At 36.6% G+C, this 20799-nt stretch overlaps 1 protein-coding gene across 4 annotated transcripts in view; it reads left to right on the top strand.

The window, feature by feature from the left end:
• Positions 1-16447, top strand: part of GABPA (GA binding protein transcription factor subunit alpha) — a 30965-nt gene extending 14518 nt beyond the window's left edge. For all 4 annotated transcript variants that reach the window (XM_084871402.1, XM_084871399.1, XM_084871400.1 and 1 more), the window contains exons 6-10: positions 3963-4157; positions 5815-5868; positions 6777-6917; positions 7462-7654; positions 12881-16447. In XM_084871402.1, coding sequence (XP_084727528.1) covers positions 3963-4157; positions 5815-5868; positions 6777-6917; positions 7462-7654; positions 12881-13109 — 812 coding nt within the window. In that variant the 3' untranslated portion in view covers positions 13110-16447. The remainder of the gene's footprint in view (positions 1-3962; positions 4158-5814; positions 5869-6776; positions 6918-7461; positions 7655-12880) is intronic.
• The last annotated feature ends 4352 nt before the right edge of the window (positions 16448-20799 follow it).

The raw sequence follows: 20799 nt of genomic DNA, 5'->3' as shown, positions 1-20799 counted from the left end.
ATCCTTCTATAAATAAGCTTTTTACATTTTTTATTCTAACTTTTTAAACTTTTTTTGTTAAGAACTAAGACAAGCGCATTACCCGAGGCCTGCAGAGTCAGAAGCATCATTATCACTGTCTTCTGCCTCTACATTTCATCCGTTCTACGGGAGGTCTTCAGGGGCAATAAATAACTTCTATGGTGCTGTCATCTCCCATAATGGCAATGCCTCTGGATTACGTCCGAAGGACCTGCCTATGGTGTTTATTGAGGAGGTGTCACTCTTTTTAGAAATACATCTATCATGGTGTGCTTTTAAAATTTTTTTTTATCATAGGTTTATTTGTAAACAGATAATGAACATTCCTCTCTGTTAATGGAAACCGTTCAGTGTTAGGTCCATGTTTTCAAAGTTTTCAAGGAGCTTGTTGAGATCTGCAAAAGTTTCTAAACCCTTCACTGTCAGTTTTCTCAGGGTTTCTTTTTCTTCTGCAGTTTTCTTTTCTACTTCAGCTATGTGTTCCTGTATGACTTTGGCTCAGTTTGAAAAAGTCACAGGTGTTACACTGGTCTGGCCCCTTAAACCTTACCACAGACCTTTGTATTCAGCTGCTGTTGGATTGGGCAAAACTACTTTGAGTTGCTCCGTTTTCACCTTGGCATGTTGTGCTTTTAATGACTATTTCCTGACTGTTCAGGTTTTCCTGCTCTCACAATGGATAATGTGAAATGTCTCTTTGCTTCTCCCTGTGCGTTCTGCATAGATTCTGATCCTATGCAGGGCTTGTGGCTATTACTGCTTTGTCTTCACCTTGAATGTATTTTGGGGTCCATGGGATAACTTATCCCCGGGTTTTAGTGTAAATATTAATGGATTTTTTGTTTTGCTCTTCAGTTGCTTTTAGTGATTTTTTAATTCATAGGAATTTAAAACTGCTGCCATCTTCTCAGAATCCTCCTTCCTTAACTTCTTTGTGAAAAATCAATATAAAAAAAATTTAAATAAAATAATCAATTCTGTGGTTATTAGTCCTGTATTCTTACATTGATTATGTTCTATAAATTGGCTCTTGATAAGTACCTAAATGTTATTTTTATCACTTATTTTCATATTGAATAGCATGCATCTTGATGGCATATAACCACTATCATTTGGATTGATCATCTCCATGCATCAATACCTATACCACATTAATTCAGCTAGTATTTATTAAACCTCTCTGGGTAGAAGGCTGTTAGGTCCCAGGGATACAACAATGAAATATTATATGTGTTTGCCATATTTTCATTTGTGAATTTAATCAATAAAAAGTGATGAGGACATGAAACTAGTTGGGTCACCTTTTTTAAATTCAACAAATGTATGCACAAGGCACTGTGGTAAGTTTTGAAGATAGAATGATTTACACGACACAGTATTTGTATTTACAAAGACCTTAATGAATTATAGGGGAAGAAAGCTAAGTAAGAGGCAGTTGGCATGTTGTATGGTAAGTGCCACCGAAAGGGTAAATGCAGAGCAGCCAGCTTTTTACAAGAAGTGGAAGGGAGAGATGAGTACTTTGTTCACATTTTGGATAATAAGTTAGCTCTTTAGAAAACAACCCCCCCACACCCCCCTTTTTTTTTTCAGTGCACCAAATCATACACTGCTACAGGACAATTTTTTAAACTTGGATAAGTTACTCCATAATCACATGCATTATTCCAGTTGGGCCACTGTAAAGCAATTTAGCATTTTGTTTTTCCTGATAAAATTTCAGACTAACTGATGTAGAACCATGGGGAATCCATCAATAATTTAGATTAAGGAATTGAAAAATAGCTATGGAGAAAATGTAGCATAAAACTCTTTTTCCGACTGTTGAGAGGGAGAATCCAAGATGGCTGCTCGGGTAGGCAACTAGCCGCAGCCGCACACAACAATTTTAATAAAATACAACTAAAATATAAAATGGACATTACCCAGAACTACAGGAAAGTTGACTGACTGGAAATCCTACAACAAGAAGCAAGGAGAAAACCAGAAGGAAGCGCGGAGGAGCTGTAAAAGCCTAAGGTACGGAGACACGCGGCGTGCGGAGAGGACGGAGCCGGAGAGGAGGGAGGCCGAGTGCCTGGCTGGCGTTCCCTAGCGGGAAGGAGAGAAAACTCCGACTGTGCTGGGCCCCTGACTGCTCTGAACCCCAGATCTGGGCCAGACCCCGGGGACTCAGGCTCAGCCATAGGGAGCTGGGCTGTAAGTCGGAACCCCGGGGTAGCGGAGAAAGGTGGTCCCGGAGGCGCACACACTGTCCCCAGAGAAGGGACGCTCGGCTGTGCCGCGGGATTGCCCTGACGGGAAGGAGACTGGGGCTCCAGACTGCTCTGAACGCCACCTCCAACTCCACTTCCAACTGAACTGAACCCCAATACCGGGCTCATTGGGGGAGAGCATAGACTGTTTGGCAGCAGGCGAAAATCGAGGGCACCTTTCTCTCAGAGGCGCCGGCAGCGAGCACTGAAGGACCCGCATAGGGCGGGGCTGACGGAAGCCAAAGCTGCAGGCTCCACCCTGAAACCCCGTCCCATCTGTAACTGCGAAATGCGACAACAAAATAGATCACAAACGAAAGAAATGGAGGACAAAAAGCGTCTGGATATAGAGTTCAAATCTACGCTTATAAGGTTTTTCAAGAATTTCCTAGAAAAGATGGATAAGGCCTATGAGGATATGAAAAGAGACCATCAAGAAATGATAAGGGAACAACAAGAAATAAAGAATACATTGTCTGAAATAAAAAATATTCTACAGAGTCCTAAAAACAGAAGGGAAGATCGCAAGAATCAAGTCAAAGATTTGGAACATAAAGAGCCAGAAGACACTCCTCCACAGAAGCTAGAAGGCAAGAGAATCCAGAAAATTGAAGATAATGTAAGAAACCTCTGGGACAACTTCAAGCGAACCAACATCAGAATTATGGGGGTTCCAGAAGATGAGAGAGAGCAAGATATCGAAAACATACTGAAAGAAATAGTGACAGAAAACTTCCCCCACCTGGGGAAAGAATTTGACTTACAAGTCCAGGAAGTGCACAGAACTCCAAACAAAAGGAATCCAAAGAGGACCACACCGAGACACATCATTATTAAAATTCCAAGAGCAAAAGATAAAGAGAGAATATTAAAAGAAGCAAGAGCAAAGAAGGTAGTAACTTATAAAGGAGCACCTATACGATTGTCAGCTGACTTCTCAACAGAAACCATGCAGGCCAGAAGGGAATGGCAAGAAATATTCAAGGTGATGAATAGCAAGAACCTACAGCCAAAAATAAGCTACCCAGCGAAGCTATCACTCAGAATCGAAGGCCAGATAAAGAGCTTCACTAATAAAAAAAAGCTAAAGGAGTTCATCACCACCAAACCAGAATTATATGAATTGCTGAAGGGGGTTCTTTCAGAAGAGAAAGTAAACAAAGATAAAAATTATGAACAACAAATACGTAATTATCAACAAGTGAATCTAAAAACCAAGGAAATTAAAAAAATCTGATGAACAATATTAACTGTTGAATATAATAGAATCAGAGGTATGGAAGGGGAGTGAACTGACGATTCTTGGGGAAAAGGGGAGAGGGGGGCGTGGGAAGAGACTGAACATAAACTGTGCACCTATGGATGAGGACAATGGGGAGAGGGGAAAGGGCAGAGGGTCGGGTGGGAACCTGGTGGAGGAGAGCAATGGTGGGGGAGGGGGGGAAGGAACATTTGTAATAATATGAAAAATAAAAACTTATTAAAAAAAAAAAAAATTAAAAAAAAAAAAAACAAAAAAAAAAACAAAACTCTTTCCTTGGGAGAAAAAGGCTGTCTGGATTTTACCTGTGTGTGTGTGTGTGTGTGTGTGTGTGTGTATGTGTGTATTAATAAGTTAACTGTAAATGTATATAATATCTAAGATGGAACTAGGCTAATGCTAATGGTAATATTTTTTCTTTTTAGATCCTATACAGTGGTCTACAGACCAAGTCTTGCATTGGGTAGTTTGGGTCATGAAGGAATTCAGCATGAGTGATATAGACCTCAGCACACTCAACATTTCAGGACGAGATTTATGTAGTCTCAACCAAGAAGATTTCTTTCAGCGGGTTCCTCGGGGAGAAATTCTCTGGAGTCATCTGGAGCTTCTTAGAAAATGTATGACTGGAGTTATTATCTATTTATATTGTAACTTAAGTTTAATTTTTTTCCTTTTGTTAATGTAACTGCTTATTGATAATAGCAATAATACTTAACCATTTATTCACTGGATAAGGCTGTGGTAAGAGTTTTATATGTATTATTTTATCTCTGTATTAAGACTGCAAACCACAGAGTACCTACATGGTCTTATTACAAGCTTTCAGAAATAAGTACCTCTCTCTTTCCATGTTGTGCCTTCTGTTTTGAGAGATCCCAGGAAAAAGATAAAACTCTTTCTGAGAATTAGGACTCAGAGGCTAATCTTATTGGTTGGTTACGCCTGTGCTTTGTGATGGTGACTCTTGCCTTTTTAGACTAGGACACCTTTGTTCATTTATAGTCACAAATAGAGCAGTTTCAGTTTCAGTAGCATCTTTTACCTTTTCAAGGTACTTTTAAAAAATTTGGGGATCGCAAACATAAGGCATGGATTTTTCTCCAAGACATCAGTTCTTGGGGAAAATGCTCAAAACTAGGAATCTGGATAAAACGGTAGCATCTTCAGTTTGCTGAAAAGTTAACTGTTTTCAGGCACTGTGTTTCTGAAAGGCATTTGTTTTTAAGCATCAGGACAACCTCATGAGGTGGTAGGTTGAGGATATCTCATTTAAACACGAATTTATGTTCAAGTTAGTTGAATAACTTAACCAAAGTCACACATCCAGTGAGTGAGTGCTTGGATCAGAACCCAGATCTCTCCTAGGTTAGTTCCATGTAGTTGTTTAAACTCCCAAACTCAGCACAACCAAAGAAAACTTCCAAAATTTCCATCTGACAGGTGGATTTCAGACTTCTTTTTAGTTCCCCAGCCCTTTCCAGCCCTGTGTGTCTGGGACTGGGTCCTGGCATGGTGCCCTAAGTAAAATTGTGTTGGGAGCCCAGGTCTCAAAACTCACTCTCAGTACACATATGATTGCTGGTGGGTACAATTCAATTTTAAGACAGAAGCTTCGGGGCAATAATGGGCAGTGAATAGGCTAAAGTAATAGAGACTGGGAAGCATTCCTCTTATTGGAGAGGTAAAGAATAGCATTTGAGTAAGGAATAGAAATAGATGATTAACGAATGGGTCTCTAATGGATTATGTTAGGGCCTTTTATGATGTACTCTTATGTTGGGAGCTGTATTTGTAGACATGTTAAATTATCTAGTTTAGTTGTGACATTTAGGACATTTACATTTTTATTGAAAATGTATCTATATTTAAAGCATTATCAAATTAAAGCAGTATTATTTAAAAGTGGATATTAGAACAAATTATTAAGTTATAAAGATTTCTCTTGAGAGGGAGCCTTTTTGAAGAGTATATATCTAAATAATTTCAATATGGTATATATTCTCATTTATGATCTGATATTGAACATTTTCATGTTTTACATGGTTTTATGTAGATAGATAAATAGATTTAGACATAGATATTTACACTTAGAAATTAAAAGTGACTATCAAATATTTTTTAAAGTTATGCCAATAAGTTTCAATTGATTGCTTGGTTTTGCCTTTAATTGTGAAGTTTCTTTTAAAAGAATCAAATTTATTAAGTTCAATTTTACTGGGTTGGGGTTTACATTCTGGTTTTAAATGAAAACAAATTTTTATGTGTGTTCTTCAGATGTATTGGCAAGCCAGGAGCAACAGATGAACGAGATAGTTACAATTGATCAACGTGAGTATTCGTGCCCGTAACATAAGGCCCATTTATCAATAAGAAATGTTTCCTTTATTCAGTACTGCGAGATAGTAAAAAAAGAACAAACTAAATACTTATGGAGTATTTTAGATATACAAAGAAGTAATAAATGATAACCACCATCTATATACCATAACACCATACGCTATTAAAAACTAAATCTTTATATATAAAATCTAAACTTTACTAGTTGTAGATCCTGTTTTACATGACTATCCTGAAGTGGATGTTGATCATTCTCTGTAGATTTTTACCAATTATGTAACCATAAACACTTGATAGCATTGTTTTGCACATTTAAACCTTTGGGGTAAAAGTTACGAGACTTTCCCATGTTGATACTTACTGCTCAATGTCATTCATTTTCACTGCTGTATATTAAACTTTGTCAACATCACTGAATAAGCATTTGTCAGAATATACATGAGATTCTCTGGTTGTAATATTATAAGGTTTCTACCTAGGCAACCTTATTAGATATTACCAGTGTTTTCCTCAAAGTGGTGGTATATGTTTGTACTCGCATCAATAGTGGAATGTGAGTCCTCATTTGCCCATATTTTCTCCAGCAGTTGATAAACCATTTTTAATGAACAAATACTTTAAGACTGTTTATGCATCACTGAGTTATTTCACAAATAAGACCAACTCTTACTAAGTTGAGATTCATGAACCGTAATGCAAACCAACATCATACCGTATCCTCGGAACTTTTTTGTAATTTTGTTTAAAACTTATGGATTAAGGCTATTTGAATGAGGCTTTTGTTGAGGTAATTAGGGGGGCATTCATTAAACTTAATTGCATTTTATGTCTTTCAGTAGTTTTTTTTTCCTGCTTGTATTAGAAGTGGAAACAGTTTTTCCCCTTGTCTTTATTTGCAGCTGTCCAAATTATTCCAGCATCAGTTCAGTCTGCAACACCAACTACCATTAAAGGTATAAACAGCAGTGCAAAGGCAGCTAAAGTACAAAGAGCTCCAAGGATTTCAGGAGAAGATAGAAGTTCACCTGGGAACAGAACAGGTATTTTTGCATTTTCATCTGGTATTTATAATGTTTATCAAGTTATGTATGTTTTGTTTTATTTCACTACTAGAGGCCCGGTGCATGGATGCATGCGCCTGCGGGGTCCCTCGGCCTGACTTGTGGAGATTGGGCAGAAACTGGCTCTCTAACATCCCCCAAGAGACCCCACTGGTGCACAATTAGGGCGGGGGAGGAACTGCAGGAAGGCTCCAGGGCATGTCTGTCTGGTCTCGCCCAGTCTGGATCTGCCTGGACCCTAGCAGCAAGCTAACCTACCTGTCGGACTGTCTGTCCCCTGGTGGTCAGTGTGTCGCATAGCGACTGATCAAACTAATGGTCAGACACTTAGCATATTAGGCTTTTATTACAAAGGATAAAAACCTGATATGGTCTATTTCTCTGGTAGTGCTTAGACAGTTTTTTTAGGGAAAAATCTGTGCTTTTAGCATAGCTGAGCTAAAAAACCAGAGAGCCTGTTTGTTGCCTTTTGCCCTTTTTTAATTCATAGCACTTTGGTCATTGCTTGTCCCTGTCAATTTAGGAAACAATGGCCAGATTCAACTGTGGCAGTTTTTGCTAGAACTTCTTACTGACAAGGATGCTCGAGACTGCATTTCTTGGGTTGGTGATGAAGGCGAGTTTAAACTGAATCAGCCTGAACTGGTTGCACAAAAATGGGGACAACGTAAAAATAAACCTACGATGAACTATGAGAAACTCAGTCGTGCGTTAAGGTAACATTTATTACTTCTTAAATGTCAATCTTTTCTAAATATGGCTCCTTCTTGGTGTGAACATTGTAATACAATGGTGTTAAAATCCTTGACTTGCTCATAAGATGTTTTAAATATATGCTTAAAATTTTCACACTTACATTAAAAATGGCTTCTTAAAAAGATTTTTAGTAGTAATTTTGAGGTACATAAAGAGGTTTTTTTTTTTTACAGATTACTCTTAAGATTATTTGCTTTGATTTATCAGGGAAAGCCTTGATTTCTTCTTTATATCTGAAAGTTAACTGAGATTATTCTTGGCTGGCAGTTTTTTGCCTTACAATATTTTGAATGTCATTCCACTCATGGCCTGTCCCATAATCTGCTGATAGCCTAATGGGGAAAAGTTACTTGTTTTTATCTGATTTAAAAGCAGATACTACTCTGTTTAAAACCAGCATATTTAATCTTTGAGGTTTCTATTATTTACATAACAGATAAAGATGCTATCATTTGCATAAGTGCATTGAGTGTAAACTTGAGCAAATATGCAAAATTTTGGAAGCAAAATGGTGGCCTGTCTTCTTGTTTGTTTGTTTTTTCTCCCCCCACAATCTGACTAAATCTGAATATCCAATGTTTACATTGATAGAATTGAAATGGAATAACATTATAATTTCCCCTAAGTAGTATAAGATTTGTTTTCTCTTAGTAAATCTTTATTGTTCAGATTATTACAATTTTTCCTCTTTTTTTCCACCCATAGCTTCCCTCCACCTGGTTCCCCCCCACTCTGTCCTCATCCATAGGTGTACGATTTTTGTCCACCTGATTCTATTATATTCACCAGTTTATTCTGATCATCATATTTTTATTCACTTGATTTTTAGATTCACTTATTGATAGATATGTATTTGTTGTTCATAATTTTTATCTTTACCTTTTTCTTCTTCTTCTTCTTCTTAAAGAATACCTTTCAGCATTTCACATAATACTGGTTTGGTGGTGTTGAACTCCTTTAGCTTTTTCTTATCTGTGAAGCTCTTTATCTGCTTTTCAATTCTGAATGATATCTTTGCTAGGTAGAGTAATCTTGGTTGTAGGTTCTTGCTATTCATCACTTTGAATATTTCTTGCCACTCCCTTCTGGCCTCCATAGTTTCTGTTGAGAAATCAACTGACAATCTTATGAGTGCTCCCTTGTAGGTAACTAATGGTTTTTTCTCTTGCTGTTTTTAATATTCTCTCTTGGCATTTTAATTATGTTGTGTCTTGGTGTGGTCCTTTTTAGATTCTTTTTATGTGCTTCCTGATCCTTAAGTCTCTTTCTTTCACTAAAAATTTTCAGTCATTATTTCTTCAAGATAGGTTTTCAGTATCTTGCTCTCTCTCTTCTTCTGGGACCCCCGTAATTCTGATTTTGGTACTCTTAAAGTGGTCCCAGAGGCTCCTTACTCTATCTTCATATTTTTGGATTCTTTTTCCTTTTTGCTTTTCCAGTTGAGTGTTTTTTGCATCTCTGTATTTCAAATCTTTGACTTGATTCTTGCGATCCTCTAGTCTGCTGTTGGATCTCTATATATTATTTTTTTTTTTTAAATATATTTTTTATTGATTTTATACAGAGAGGAAGGGAGAGAGATAGAGTTAGAAACATCGATGAGAGAGAGTCATCGATCAGCTGCCTCTTGCACACCCCCCACTGGGGATATGCCCACAACCAAGGTACATGCCCTTGACCGGAATCGAACCCGGGACCCCTCAGTCCCTAAGCCGACGCTCTATCCATTGAGCCAAACCGGTCCCGGCTATATATTATTTTTTATTTCAGTCAGTGTATGCTTAATTCCCAGTTAGTCCTTTTTCATATCCTTGAGGGTCTCACTAAATTTATCAGCCTTTTCTAGAAAATTCTTGAAAAACCCTATAACCATGGTTTTGAACTCTATACCCTGTAGTTTGCTTTCCTCCATTTCTTTCATCTTTGACCTGTTTCTTTGTCTCCGTATTTTGGCTGCTACCCTGTGTTGATAGAGTGGTTTTGTGTGCTAAGTGTCCTTTAGGGTTCAGAGGGTCAGCCTCCCCTGTTGCCACAGCAACCCAGCACTGACTGCAGGACTGATTTCCAGTCGGTGGAGCCTTCAGTCGTTTTGGATGTTACAGACTCTGGGTTTTTATATATAGGATGCCTGTATCTGTCAACAGTAGAGTGAATAAATAAATTGTGCTATACAAGAGAATATACTACGCACCCATGAAAATGAACTGTTGTTACAAGCATAGATACTGAATCTCGTAAATATAATTTTTAGTGAAAGAATTCAAACCCCCCCCCAACTCCAGACCTGTTCATATCCTGTATGAATGCATTTAAATAGTAAAGTGGAAAAAGCAGAAAAACTGCCCTTACTGGTTTGGCTCAGTTGATAGAGCATCGGCCTGCAGACTGAAGGGTCCCAGGTTAGAATCTGGTCAAGAGCATGTACCTTGGTTGTGGGAACACTCTGTAGGGGGTGTGCAGGAGGCAGTTGATCGATGTCTCTTCCTCTCTATAAAAAAATTAATAAAAATATATTTTTTTAAAAAGCAGGAAAACTAAGTTACAGCATTTAGGATGGATTTTTGGCCCGGCTGGCATGGCTCAATGGTTACGGGTCCACCTGTGAACCAAGGTCATGGTTCGATTCCCAATCACATTTTGGGTGGAAAAACTATAAATAAAAGCACTAGATAATGAGCATGAGACAGGATTGTGTTTATCTTTGGGGCGGGGAAAGTGATGATTGGGAGTAGCTATGGAGGGGATTCTGGGTTCCTGGCAGTGTTGTTTCCTGATCTGAGTCATATTTAACAGGTGAATGTGCAATTTGTAATCACTGAGCTGTTCACTTTTTTGTCCTTTTTGTTTGAGTAGAATATTTCACAATATATTGTAGAAGGTTAAAAAAATAAAAATTTTTTTAAAAGAGGGAGGAAATAAATCATGACCATGAAAATTCAGGTATTGTGTACCTTTCAACTTTCCTCATTTTATAGAGGGGACAAATGCAATGAATTGCTGGTGGTTGTGTAATTTATCTTCTAGATTGAAGGAAGTATTAAGTAAAATTAAAACTTAACATATGTAAATTTTTTTATCACCTTTTGCCTAGAAACTTAAGACTATATCAACTTAATTTTTCTTTTTGAAATATAAAACCACTTCCCTTCTTTTTTTAAAATTTTTCTAAAATTTTTAAATTGATTATGGTGTTATATATGTGTCCTTATACCCCATTACCCCCCTACACCCCTCATGCCCTCACCCCGCCCCCCTGTTGTCTGTGTCCATTGGTTAGGCTTATATGCATGCATACAAGTCCTTTGGTTGATCTCTCCCTGACCTTCCCTCTGAGGTTTAATTTTCCTTTTTTCTATGGTGTCTGCTTGTACAGCCTTACATATTATGTAGAAACTAGAGGCCCAGTGCACAAATTCATACACTGGTATGGTCCTTAGCAGCTGCCAGCTGGGTGTTCCCTTCCTTCCCCCTGCCGGCCCTGCCCCCAGGTCGAACTCCCGGATGACCTCCCAGTCCAGGGGACAATTTGCATACCATGCTTTTATTATATAGGATTTACTTAAGAAATTAAAATGCCAGTAGCATTTTAAACTGGATGCCAAGCATTTGGTGGTTTGTGGACTGAGATCTAAATTATGTTTTAACCTAATTGGCACAAAAGGGAACACAAGATTACAGCCGATGTTAAATCTCTTACTGGGGCGGGGGGGAAATGAACATGACTATTCTGTTTTTTGCTGTTCTGCATTTAGAAAAAGATGACATGATTTCCTGTGTTTAGGTCAGTTATTTCATTAATGAACTCAATTAAATGGAGTAACTTTTATAATGAAACCCTGCTAAATATGGTAGTTTATACCATTGGTACTTTTGCAAATGTTCTTTTTGTAATAAGTCACTAACGACTCTTGTCAAATGGGTGCAAATAGGCAGTGTAATTTTAACATAAAGGCTCCACAGTCTGCCGGCCCTGCCTTCCGCCCCTTTTTATTGGAATTGGGATTGGCAGGGCATAGTGGTAAATAAAGTGTTTTCTGAGTTAAATATAAATTCCGTTCTATTTCTGTTTCCATAGAAAGCAGCAATAAACTAGACTTCTAGAGCAGTGGTTTTCTACCATTGTGCTGCAAGAATTGTTATGCTATACCTATTTAGTCAGGGGCACTGACCTCTTTTCCCTTAGATTGTCAAATAAAAAATGACAACAGCCAATTCAACAATAGTTTTTTGGTGTGTCAGAATCAAAATTATAACTTTTTTTTTTTTTGTCAGATCTGTAAAAAATATATATTGTGTGTGCCTCTCAGAATTTTAGTAATTTACTGTGTGTTCCATGAGATGAAAAAGGTTGAAAATCACTGTTGTGGAGTGATTTCCCCAAGGCTCAGACGCATTGTTTCTTAGTGATGCACTACTTCCCATTTTTCTGTGTTGTTTCTTTTTCTCTGTTTACCTATACTTTTGAGGTTCCCTATTGGGTTTGGTGAATTTCTCTGAAAGGAAAGTCTTTACATATTAACTGAAGGCATGGTTACACATCGTAGGGTTTTGTATAAGACAGAAAAGAATTGTGGACATTCCAACAATCCAATATAAGTAAAAATTTCTTCGCATTATATGGTTCTTAATTATTAACATAGCTTATATTTTATAGAGGATTATGTCCTAGTTTATATGCTTAGGCAATTTGCAAAGATAATCCTTTTAATCCTCAACAGTTCTATGAGGGTAAGTACTGTTTTACATCTTATTTTATAGAAGAGGAATTAAAGCTTAGGGAAAATGTGGCTTTCTTCTGGTCTCAAAGGAAATTACAGTATAAATAAAGATAGATTTCGAATCTCAGCATCCTGACTCTAAGCCCCTGTCCATAAGTTCTGTTACTGCTCCCAAAGGTTTTTGTTTTATTTAGTAATGTTTGTTTTTAAATCAGTGTTTCATCCTAATTGTATAAAATGTAGTATGTAAAGTTTTGGAGTGCTGAGCATTGAAATTGTAGTAAGTAATGTTGTGAAGTTTCCTTGCATAGTAACATTAAATATTTCTATGTAACTTCCATGTTAACTTCTGTTACGATAGATGCCGTATTCTCCTAGTCTGCTGTTTATGGAAGAGTGTGAAATACTGTGGGAAGTCCAAACTCTTTACTTTTTATATAGTACTGATGTGTTTTTCTCTTTTTAAAGGTATTATTATGATGGGGACATGATTTGTAAAGTTCAGGGCAAGAGATTTGTGTACAAATTTGTCTGTGACTTGAAGACTCTTATTGGATACAGTGCGGCAGAGTTGAACCGTTTGGTCACAGAGTGTGAACAGAAGAAACTTGCAAAGATGCAGCTCCATGGAATCGCCCAGCCTGTCACGGCAGTAGCCCTGGCGGCAGCTTCCCTGCAAGCAGAAAAGGATAACTGAGCTCAGGACCCGCTGGGCTTTCAAGGTTTTTCTTAACTATGAGAGCAAGCATTGCTCTTACCTTTATTACTGAATTTGGATCTTCCTTTATTTCTAGACTGTACAGTCTGATGCATGATTTTTTTATAAATATTTCATACTCTTGTGAATTTGGATCTTTTTACTTTGAGCATATATTTTAGAATATGTGTATGTTACAGGATCACCACAATGGCTTCAGTATGAAGGCAGGTTCATTGTGGGTAGTTTAACAGTCAGGAAAACTAAACTGGTCAGTATTAATGTCTAGCCCTACCAAAAATAGCCAGCAGCATCTGAGGATAAAAAATAAATGAAGTATCTTCAGGAAACAGTCTGGCTTACCTATTTTTGAAAGTATAACTGTTTACCCTCTCTGCTGCTTTAGATGTTGCTTTACATAAAACCAGAAAATGGAACTTTAACAGAGAAAGCATGTGTGCCTGTTTCATCTAATCAGGCAGAGCTAAAATAGTCATATCAAATAAAAGTATAATATTAATTACTAAACTATTAGTATCAAGTTATTAAAGTAATTTATATATTTGCAAGCAAAGGACAAAGAAGTCAACTGGCAGAAGAGCAGTGCTGAAGAGGGAGATCCAGGTTTAAATCTGGCTCAGGTTTTTGTATAGATTCATGTCAGGTCAAGAATTTAAATTATTCTAAGAGAAGCATTGAATCTAATAAACCAACTATTACAAAAATCTTGAAATGATCTCTTTTTCCTGTCAGAGATCTAAAAAACCGAGAAGGTATAACTCAGCCAGAAAATTGGTTTGTCTCCCCTCCCTCCCTCCCCCCGCCCCCCTCCCTCTCTCTCTCTCTCTCTCTCTCTTTTAAATTACTCTTTCATGTTGGTTTATGTAGAGCAGCTTCAATGGTCATTGAGTTTCTGATGAAATGAAGACTTTAAATCAGTCAGCAGTACTTCACCTTTTAAGATATTAGGAAATTATTTGCAAATAGTTTAAAACGAAAGTCTTATCTCCAGTACAGGCAGTTTTCTCTTAAAGCAAAATTGCCCATTTATTTAATTTCTCCTTTTGAATATATATCTGAGTATACAGATATATATATATACATGTCCACATGACCATTTCCTATAAATACAGATATACACACATATAAAGACATAATATTCAAAAGGAAAGATATTTGAAAAGGCAATAACTCATTTTTTTAATCTTAAAAAATTAAATAATTCTTATAAATATGAAACTCTTTACTTAACCACAAACTAACACTAAGCAGAAGTGGCTAGAAATATGTATTTTTTTGTTGTTGTTTGCTTGCTCACTCTCCTTGCTTTCTTTTGTTGTTTGTTTTAAGGTATTATGTACAAATCCTGATGTGAGATATGGCAAATAAGTTCTAATCCTCTTATAACAGAAGATTTATTCTCAAATATTACTTTATGCACCTTCTCCCTCATCATTTACTTTAAATTCACCCCTCTGAACAGCTTTATGAGGGTTAGTTAATGCTTTTGACTAGCCAGAAGGAAAGGGCCATGGTAATATAGGCACCGTGGCATTGCTAGCAGTTGCTGCGGTCAGTATACTAAACAGCATTTGGAATGAACCACAGGAGACAGGGCTTTTAGGAACGAGGAGAGGAGGAGAGGTCTGTGATCCCCTTGTCTGATAACTTTAATGTTAAGTGCTGTGCTGTGGGGCTACAAAGTATAATGTTGGTCCATCTATTTGACTGTATTAAGTCCTTTAAGACTGCTGTACACACCTAAAAAGGAACAAAGTTTGTAACATCCCACTGGTACCATTTTATAAACACACACAAAATAGACTGACAAATTATTATTAGATATTGGGTGCAATGGTTGCAAGGATATCTGAGTAGACTAGCAATATGAATTAATGTACAAAAGCCCTACTTTCAGATAGTTAATGGCTAAAAAGAAGGTTTTGCACCATCCACTTATGGCTTAGGGAATTGACAAATCACTTATAGTTCTAAAAAATTACACTATTCTGGTATATTTTCTAGAGCTTAAAATACTTGACTTTTGAAATGCTTTTAAGGTGGCATTATGTTAACATTCGAGCCAGGATGGCAGACTTCCTTTATATCTCAGTTATAGGTGTGTGAGTGTATACATTTTTTATTTTTTAAGGTAAGGAACAGCCACATTTCTTTTAGATCTCTAAAGTCAAATTATTATTTCTTCTGTAGTATTTCTCAGATGCTTAAAAAACAACACATTCTTCATTTTTTTCTATAAGTTTTTATTATTCATTACAATTTGGACAGAGACAGTTCTCATACATGATCAAGTTTTTTTCTTTTTTGTTCATTGCTTCTTATTTTATAACATAGGTAGTTTCCCCAATTGATTCAAGAAATTTCTGTTACTTTGTGTCAAGTTACAGTAAACGATTTTCACTGTCCTTGTTGAGGTTACAGTTATCAGAAGTCAAGTAGTCTTTTCCCATATAGAAAAATTATGAAAGAAAGTATACCGTAATTCACACTGTTCATTCTTTGTTACGTTTTATGTATGAATTTTTCATAGGAGAATTTACGATATATTTAAAGGAAGAAAGATAAAATTATTGGTCATCTTTTATACCTTAAGTACAAGAATAATGAATTGTTCATTTTTGTTTTAAAACTTGTTTTCCACATGAGGTTCTCCCTGAGCCACCTGTATAGGTATAGAACTAGCCTGAAGTTTGGAGATTTGTGTTGGCATCAGAAAATCAAATTAAGGCAGAATTGCTCTGTGTGGTTGATCTTCACATGAATCAATTAATCATATTCATTTTGTATCAGTCTATGTCAGTTAATTAGGAAAGTTTGTTTAGTTGTTTTTCTCCCCTGACTACTGGTGAAACTCAGTATGATATTTCTTTAAAGATTTGTACCTCCAGATATGTACGTCAAGGTCTGCTACTTTCCATATTCATCATTTTATGTACTGCCTTTTAAAAAGAACCAGTGTATCTTTGAAATAGCACAAAAATGTTTTTAGATTCATAACTGCAAAACAACCTGTGACTAACTTAATGTCTTCATATCTAGGAAGTGTAAAAATATTGATATTTAGTGATATTTCACTTGCTGCCAGAAAAATAAATTCTCAATTTTTTGTACAAGGGAGGAAGATTTTTGCATACATTTTTACTCTTTAAATAAAGACACTTATACTGTCATAATAATAATTATGTATTTCTTTGTGGTTTTTATTTTTTTTGTAATTTTACATAAAACAGTTATTTTCTATTTTTACTCAGATAAAAATATTTGTGCATAAAATGTAAAAATAGTAAAATGAGAAAAATAAACTATTATATAGTATACTTCTGTGTTAGAAGTTTTATTCCTTCAAACAGTCTCAAGTTATAGGGATATTTGGTTGATGAAAATAGGACAGTACACATCTGATGTATACATCATTCCCACATACTTTAAAACCCTCAATTTGTGAAAAACAGATGTCATGAACTAAAATTGAGTGATAGAGTTTAGTCTTGAAAATGAATTAATGAATGCATGCATGAATGAATGAAACCCCATCCACATGTTAAGCCCCGAGTATGTCAAAAGGCGAGCCAATGATTATTAAACTAGAAATTCTTAGTAAAGTTTGTTTTTGTTTTTGATTAAAAAACATTACTTTTCTGAAAATATACAAACATATTCTCGATCAGAAGTTAATAAAGGGATATTTTCTATAAATTCCGAGACCATGTGGATTCCTGCAACAGAGAGGAATAGACAGGTGTGCTCCAGCCATGAAGACGAAACAGTTCAGAGATGGAGGGCGCTGACAACGCCTTGCCATATTAGCAGACAGGAGCTGTGCGACGCTGAAGGATGCCCAGGACCAAACCAGAGACAGTCGGACCTGCATCACCACCGTTTGGCCACCAACCAGATCTGAAATATGGCTGACATGTACACATAAGGCACTGTTTGACATTGAAATTGGGACTCAAAAGAACTGTTGGCCCAGAAAGGAACTCACTACAGACTGATTTATTTGCCTCTCAGCACAACCATTATGGCTTGTCTCGGTTTCAGTTCTTATAAGGGTATTTCTTGGATCACATGATCTCACGCATCTAGGGGAAATAATGAACAACATAAATGGATGAACAAAAACAGACCCAGAGACAGAGAAGCAGCGATCAGACTGTCAGACCTCAGAGGGAAGGTAAGGGAGGGTGAGGGTAAGGGGGAGAGATCAACCAAAGGACTTGTGTGCATGCATATAAGCCTAACCAGTGGTCATGGACAACAGGGGGGTGGGAGCATACGTGGGGAGGGGTTTTGAATGGCAATGGGGGGGTGAGGACAATTATGTGATACCATAATCAATAAAAAAACCCAAACATTACTTGTCCATGAATGACAGCAGGATGCTTCAGCCAGGACTGAAGTGTAGAGGAGTCAAAGAGGACAGGAGAAAATGGCTTGTGCTTCTGTTTATGGTCAAGCAGTCATCCAGAATACCTAAAAAAGAAATCACAGTCTGAGTGAAATAAATTGCTTTAAAAACAGTCTAATTTTACCTACTTTGAAGTGATGTATATTTGTTCTCCCCAAACACTGATGCATTTTTCTTTTTGGTGGGACTTTAAACGAATTTGCAAGCCAAGAACATGTTTAAAAAAATTTTTTTAAATCAAAGAACTTGTATACATATATGCATAACCCATGGACACAGACAATAGTGTGGTGAAGGCCTGGGCAGGGGGTGGGGTGGGCTATAAGGGGTCAGTGGGAAAAGGGGGCATATGTAATATTTTCAACAATATAGAAAATTTAAAAATGCTTTCTTTTTATTATTAATAAGATGACTTAGAACATGGCTTATAAAACTTTCTGAGGTGAAGGCCAACTTTTTCCAATTGATCACAGACTGAAATTTTCGTTAAAAAAAATGAGCCTTAACTGGGTTGGCCCAGTGAATAGAGTGCCGGCTTGAGGACTGTAGAGTCTTGGGTTCGATTTTGGTCAAGGGCACATGCATGGGTTTTAGGCTCAATTCATAGTAGGGTCTCGATTCCCTGCATAAGGCAGCAGATCAACGATTCTCATCATTGATGTTTCTGTCTCTCCCTTTCCCTTCCTTTCTGAAATCAATAAAAATATATATTTTAAATGAATTAAAAGGGGCAGAAGGAAATGGGGAACTGTTTAATGGAAACAGAGTTTCAATTATGCAAGATGAAAAAGCTGTGGAGATTGGTCGCACAATAATAAATGTACTTAATGACACTCACCAGTAGGTACTCTTAAGCATGGTTAAAAAGGTAATTATGTTACGTGTATTTTACCACAAATTTGTTTTTAAATATGAATCACTAGAATTTACAAAAACCAATGTAATTCACCAAATTAACACGGGATGGGGAGACATGGTCATCTGACTAGGTGCAGAAAATGTGTACAGTAAAATTCAGTATCCATCTATGGTAAAACTAGAATTAGAAGGGAACTTGACAGGGAGTATCTGAAAAACCTACAGTTAACATACATAATGGTTTGTTTTTCTCCTAAGATTTGGGGAAGACAAGATACCTGCTGTCACCTTTTCTATTTAATACTGTACAGAATATCCAGATAACCTATGAAGTTACGGTAGAAAGAATATGCATATTGTAAGAAATTAAACTCTGCAGGAGACATGATCAAAGGTTGAAAATCCTAAAAAACAAACTAGAATTGATTTTGAGTAAGGTAAGGTGCAAGCTCAATAGACATAATTCAGTTTTGCTAGTATTTCTACATGCTGGCAACATAATTGGTAATTGAAATGTAAAAGCTATCACTTAGTAGAATTAGAAAACATGAAATACTTTGGGACAAATATAACAAAATTTGTTCAAGACGCTCAATGAAAACCACATAAGTTGGTAAGAAATGAAAGAAAAGCCCTAACCGGTTTAGCTCAGTGGCTAGACTCTGAGCTAAAAAGCCCTAACCGGTTTAGGGCTGTCATTGCTCAGTGGCTAGAGCATCTGGCCTGCGGACTTAAGGGTCCCAGGTTTGATTCTGGTCAAGGGCATGTGCCCCGTGGGGATTGTGCAGAAGGCAGCTGATTGATGTTTCTAACTCTCTGTCCCTCTCCCTTCCTCTCTGTAAAAAATCAATAAAATATATTAAGAAAAAGAAATGAAAGAAAATCTAAGTGGATGGAGATATAGGTCCTCGGGTTGCGTCAAGATCCTTTCTTATGCACGAAGTAACACGATTTTCTCTGTAAGTCAATTACATAAGCACCTACGTCACTCTCATGGAGCACATACTCAGCAGTAATGAAGTGAAACAGTAAAAAAAGTTGAAAGATAATTCCTGACTTTGTGGTAAATAAATAATAAACATTAAGCACATAGGTACATACAGCGAAATGACAGAACTTTTTTTTTTTTTTTTTTTATAAATAAATGGGAGATGGCGATGTAACCACGAAACAACGAACGTGGAGTCTGCTGTAACCTGAGGACTGCCTGTGTACCATAATTGTGAATTGGAAGACTCACTTTTATAAATGTTAATTATCCCTAATTTGATGTATAAATAATGGAATTCAAGTAAAAATTCTGGCAGTCTTGTAAACAAAATTTATGTGTAAATTCAAGTGACCCAGAATAGTCAAAACAATTTGGAAAAGAAAAATTAAGAGAATTTACACTATACAAAGCTTTGCCATTTAAAGCTAAACTAAGATGTGGTATTGAGATAAAGGTAGACAATTCAACAGAAAAATGATAGTCTTTTAAATGTTAGAACTACTGGATAAATTTATGGGGAAAAAATGAACCTCAATCCTTTTCTCATATCACACATAAAAATAAGATGGATAAAAAAATGGATCATCAGCCTAAAAAGGAAAAACTCTAAAACTTACAGAAGTAAAACAAGAACATGTTTATAAGTGTGGAGTAGCAATGATTTTTTTAGATAAGACAAAAAAGCGAAGTCCAGAGATATCAGTAAAAGGCACTGCAGCATTTTTAAAAACCTTTGTTTTTGAACTTTTAAAGCCAAAACATGGATTTGGAAAAAATACTTGTAATGCATATGTTTTACCAAGTTCTTATTTAAAAAATACAAGAAAAAAAAAAAAAAACACCAAAAAACTCATGGATGTACACAACAGTGTAATGATTGTGGCAGGGGGATGGGGTGGAGGTGGAAGAGAGGGTAAATGGGAGATAAATAGACAAAATATATAGGGAACCATTTTCTTTTTTTTTTTTTTTTTTTTTTTTTTTTTTTTTTTTTTCTGTTACTTAGCATTTTCTCATATCAATAATACCTCCACATGCCCAATGATACACTTCACACAGAAGACATTTTCAAATAGGTCAACCAGCCTCATCCAGGCCCCACCCAAGGCACTCACAGATCAACACCCCAGCGCTATACTAACTCAACACATCCAGATCTAAGCCTTCATCACTTGATTCAGCAGACCCTCAAGTTCCCGCAAAAGTTTCCAGCCATGTCTGAGAGGCAGCCGTGGGCAGGTACAGGCGAGGAGCAAGCTGTTTCGGGCCTGGCGGGAACCATTTTCTTAACATGAAAATGCAATAGCAGGGCCAAAAGATTTGAACAGACACTTCCAAAAAATATATAGCCAATAAGCATATAAAAGTTCAGCATTATTGATCATCAGGAAACAAAAATCACATTTCAGTAT

Source organism: Pipistrellus hanaki (assembly GCF_964339955.1).
Source record: "Pipistrellus hanaki genome assembly, chromosome: 2".
Classification (NCBI taxonomy): domain Eukaryota; kingdom Metazoa; phylum Chordata; class Mammalia; order Chiroptera; family Vespertilionidae; genus Pipistrellus; species Pipistrellus hanaki.
This window is presented reverse-complemented; position numbering and strand designations above follow the sequence as displayed.